The sequence below is a fragment of the Nicotiana tomentosiformis genome, chromosome 4, assembly GCF_000390325.3.
Source record: "Nicotiana tomentosiformis chromosome 4, ASM39032v3, whole genome shotgun sequence".
Classification (NCBI taxonomy): Eukaryota; Viridiplantae; Streptophyta; class Magnoliopsida; order Solanales; family Solanaceae; genus Nicotiana; species Nicotiana tomentosiformis.
In genome coordinates, this window is record NC_090815.1 from 47,391,656 (window position 1) to 47,396,589 (window position 4,934).

At 42.5% G+C, this 4,934-nt stretch overlaps 1 protein-coding gene across 1 annotated transcript; it reads left to right on the forward strand.

Moving 5' to 3' along the window:
• The first annotated feature begins 1,322 nt into the window (after positions 1-1,322).
• LOC138909615 (uncharacterized) lies at positions 1,323-4,152 on the forward strand. Its single transcript, XM_070200822.1, has 5 exons — positions 1,323-2,046; positions 2,566-2,732; positions 2,779-2,901; positions 3,316-3,649; positions 3,986-4,152. Exons 1-5 carry the CDS (start codon positions 1,323-1,325, stop codon positions 4,150-4,152), a joined length of 1,515 nt encoding a protein of 504 aa, XP_070056923.1.
• Positions 4,153-4,934: the final 782 nt, after the last annotated feature.

Here is a 4,934-nt window from a genome sequence, read left to right on the forward strand (position 1 = left end):
AAGTCTGTGGCTGATGAGACTACGAGTCGAGCACCACGAGTTACCAGGGCTCGGAGAGAGTCTCAGAGTGAGAATCCATCTCAGACTTCACATACCCTGCCCCTTCCAGAGGAGATCCTAGGGGCACCAGCTCCAGCGCCCGCCCCAATACCCCTAGCTCCTCAGCCAGATGCACCAGGTCAGGAGATTAGAGATTTTATTTAGCTATTGAGTCGATTAATGGCCGTACAGGCTCGGCGCCAGGAAGTAGGTATTGGTCATACATATAGGGCCATCAGTGCGAGGATTCGTGATTTCATTAATTTGGACACTCCGGTAATCATTGGAGCAGATCCAAACGAGGACCCTCAAGTATTTATTGATAGGATGCAGAGAACTTTGAGGGTAATGAAGGCCACTACGATTGAGTCAGTTGAGCTAGCTTCCTATAGACTTCGAGATGTTGCAGTTAATTGGTATGAGTCTTGGGAGTTGTCCAGAGGTGAGAATGCCCTTCCAGCAGTATGGTAGGAGTTTAGAGAGGCCTTTCTTCATCATTATTTGCCACCAGAGCTTAGACGAGCCAGACTTAATAGGTTTTTGACCCTTTGGTAGGGTAATATGAGTGTTGGGAGTACAGTCTTCAGTTTGATTCTTTGGCTAGGTATGCTCCCACTATTGTAGCTAAGATGGAGGATCGGGTTCACCAGTTCGTGATGGGGTTGGAGCCGCACCTGCTTAATGACTGTATGTCAATCTTACTTCAGCCAGGCATTGATATTTCTAGTATTCAGGCATACGCTCAGGGTGTAGAGGAGTGTAAGCAGAATTAGAGGGCCGATCATAGGCATGATAGGGGCCAGAGTAAGAGAGCGAGATCCTCAGGTCCTTCTGGTGAGTTTTGAGATGGTTAGAGACAGCAGTACCTACGGTATCCAGCCCAACCATCGGCTAGTGCACTCTCTCAATTTGCCTGTAGGGGGTTTGATTGCTCTGCATATTCAGGTCCCAGTCAGAGTTCCAGAGCCCCTAGTTCTTAGTATAGGGGTGAGTCAAGTCAGATGGGGGCGCCGTTGCCACGATGTGCTCATTGTGGTAAGCAGCATGCCGGGCAGTGCCCTGTGGGGTTGGGTGTTTGTTATAATTGTGGTTATACAGGTCATATTATGAGAGATTGTCCAACGAGAGGTGGTGCAGGTATATTTCAGCCAGCGGGATCTATAGCTGGTTCATCATCATCAGTACGCCCCCCTGGGTAAGGTTCACATGCACCAGTCGGTCGTGGTAGAGGCAGAAGTGGAGCATCTAGCTCGAGCGGTCCTCAAAACCGCATTTATGCATTAATGGGTCGACAGGATCATGAGTCGTCACCTAATGTTGTTACAATTATATTATTAGTCTCCTCATATGATGTATATGCATTTATTAATACACGTTCCACCTTATCGTACGTCACTCCGTTGGTTGCTAGTAAGTTTGGGATACAACCTGAGTTAATTGAACCTTTTGAAGTGTCTACACCTGTTGGAGATCCAGTGATAGCTAAACGGGTATATAGAGATTGTATAGTAGTAGTTCGTAGTCATTCTACAGTAGCAGATCTGATTGAGTTAGATATGGTAGAATTTGATGTTATAATGGGTATGGATTGGTTGGATTCTTGTTATGCTAATGTTGATTGTAGATCAAAGATGGTTCGGTTCCAATTTTTAGGGGAGCCAGTTCTGGAGTGGAAAGTTAATACTGCATCGTCGAGAGGTAGTTTTATTTCCTATCTCAAGACAAGGAAGATGATTAGAAAGGGCTATATTTATCACTTAGTTTGGGTAAAGGACGTGAAAGCAGAGTTACGTACCCTTCAGTCTATCCCGGTAGTTAATGAGTTTCCCGATGTTTTTCTCGATGAGCTTCTAGGACTTCTGCCAGAGCGGGAGATTGAGTTTGCTATTAACATATTACCAGATACTCAGCCAATATCTATTCCTCCTTATAGAATGGCACCTGCAGAGCTGAGAGAGTTGAAAGATCAATTGAGGGATTTGCTTGAAAAAGGCTTTATCAGACCCAGTACATTACCGTAGGGAGTGCCTATGTTATTTGTGAGAAAGAAAGATGGTTCCTTGTGGATGTGTATTGATTATAGGCAGTTGAATAAGGTGAAGATCAAGAATAATTACCCGCTCCCGAGGATTGATGATTTATTTGATCAGTTGCAGGGTGCCAGGTATTTCTCGAAGATAGACTTGAGGTCTGGGTACCATCAGGTAAGGGTTAAAGAGAAAGATATTCCTAAGACAACATTCAGGACCAGATACGAGCACTTTGAGTTTCGTGTTATGTCGTTCTATTTGACCAATTCCCCAACAGTATTCATGGATGTGATGAACCGTGTGTTCAGACCCTTTCTAAATCTGTTCGTGATTGTATTTATAGATGACATTTTGGTTTACACCCGTTCAGAGGCTGAGCATGTAGATCATTTACGTACTGTGCTCAAAGTTCTACAAGAAAGGAAGTTGTACGCAAAATTCTCTAAATGTGAATTCTGGTTGAATTCTGTAGCTTTCCTTGGGCATATTATTTTAGGTGAGGGTATCCGGGTTGATAGACAGAAGATTGAGGCAGTGAAGACTTGGCCTAGACCCACGACACCGACAAAGTTTCGTAACTTCGTAGGTTTGGCAGGTTATTATAGGAGATTTGTAGAGGGCTTTTCTTCTCTTTCAGTACCATTGACAAAGTTGACTCAGAAGGCAACTAAGTTTCAATGGACTGATGCTTGTGAGTGGAGTTTTGCAGGCACTGAAGGACAGATTGACTTCAGCACCAGTTCCGATACTCCCAAAGGGAACTGATGGTTATGCTATCTATTGTGACACTCCGGGTGTTGGATTGGGTTGTGTACTGATGCAGCATGGTAAGGTTGTAGCTTATGCTTCTAGACAACTAAGAAAGCACGAGAAGAATTACCTGACCCACGATTTAGAGTTAGCCATGGTGATTCATGCACTAAAGATATGGAGGCACTATTTGTATGGCATACATGTTGATATATATATATATATATATGGGGATCATAAGAGCCTTTAGTATATCTTCAAGCAAAAGGAATTGAATTTACGTCAGAGGTGATGGTTGGAGCTACTGAAAGACTATGATGCTGATATTTTATACCATTCAGGGAAGGCGAATGTAGTAGCCGACGCCCTCAGCCGTAGATCTATGGGTAGCCTATCATATTTACAGCCAGAGAAGAGTGAGCTAGCTAGTCTTGGAATTCGATTACTGGATTTAGGTGATACCAGAGTTACTATTCAGAATACGGCAACATCCTAGTTAGTAACTGAAGTGAAGGAACGCCAGTATGAGGATCTTGTGCTAGCTCATTACAAAGATACTGCCCCTCAAAAAGAGAAGACACCATTTGAGATTACAATAGATGGAGTCCTCAGATATCGAGGTCGATTATGTGTTCGTAATGTGGCAGGACTGCGCCAGCAGGTTATGGGAGAAACTCACTATTCTCGTTATTCTGTTCATCCAGGAGCGACGAAGATGTATCATAATATCAGGGAAATATACTGGTGGGACAAAATAAAGAATGATATAATAGATGTTGTTTCTCATTGTCCTAATTGTCAGCATGTTAAGATTGAGCATCAGAAACCTGGTGGATTATTGCAGGCTATAGAGATTCCGACTTGGAAATGGGAAGTAATTAATATGGATTTCATCATAGGCTTACCTCATACCCAACGTAAGTTCGATTCTATATGGGTGATTGTTGATAGACTTACAAAATTAGCCTATTTTCTACTTATCAGGACCACGTATTCAGCAGAGGATTATGCAAGACTTTACATTAAGGAGATAGAACCACTTCATGGTGTCCCTATATCTATTATCTCATATAGAGGTACTCAGTTTATAGCTAATTTCTGGAGGTCCTTCCAAAAAGGATTATGGACTCAGGTAAGTCTTAGTACAACATTTCATCTCCATACAGGCTGTCAGGCTGAACGTACTATTCAGACACTTGAGGATATGCTACGGGCATGTGTGATAGACTTCAGGGGTAGATGGGATGATCATCTTCCGCTTATTGAGTTTGCATATAATAATAGCTATCATTCTAGCATTCAGATGGTTCCATATGAAGATCTTTATGGATGAAAGTGTAGGCCACCTATTAGATGGTTCGATATTGGGGAAACTAAGTTAGTAGGACCAAAGTTGGTACAACAGGTAGTTGAGAAGATTAAGCTTATACGGGAAAGGCTATTAGCAGCTCAGAGTCATCAAAAGTCCTGTGCAGATAATCGACGACGAGACTTGGAGTTTCAGGTAGACGACTGGGTATTCCTAAAGGTATCACCGATGAAAGGCGTTATGAGATTCGGTAAGAAAGGAAAGCTTATCCCTCGGTACATTGGACATTATAAGATCATACACCGAGTAGGCCATATAGCATATGAGTTAGACTTTCCTTCCAACTTGGAGTTTGTACATCCAGTCTTTCATGTGTCTATGCTCCGTAAGTGTAACAGAGATCCTTCTAGAGTCATTCCAGTTGACGATGTCCAGGTCACAGAGCAGCTATCATATGAGGAATCTCCCATTGCTATACTAGATAGACAAGTTCGAAGATTGAGAACTAAGGACGTAGCTTCGGTTAAAGTACTTTAGAGAAATAAGAATGTGGACGAGATGACTTAGGAAGCTGAAGAAGACATGAAGTCTAAGTATCTTCACTTGTTTCCGCTTCTGGGGGAGGATGACTGAGACATCACAGTCTTTAGGTATGTATACGATACTCGTTTAAGTTACTTTCGTTATATAAATGAGAGAGTCATTCATAACATGACAATAGCTTCACTGCTGTTATTGTAGATTAAGGTGCAATGAGCTGAGTTTAGGATTTGTATTGGATATATTTCTATAAGGTATGTTAAGGC

Bases quoted from the DNA above. Each gene is read 5' to 3' on its own strand.
- LOC138909615 (XM_070200822.1), top strand. From the start codon at position 1,323: ATGGGTCGACAGGATCATGAGTCGTCACCTAATGTTGTTACAATTATA. The intron at 2,733-2,778 runs GCAACTAAGTTT...GGAGTTTTGCAG, and splicing joins TGACAAAGTTGACTCAGAAG to GCACTGAAGGACAGATTGAC. The intron at 3,650-3,985 runs GTGGATTATTGC...ATCTCCATACAG, and splicing joins GATTGAGCATCAGAAACCTG to GCTGTCAGGCTGAACGTACT.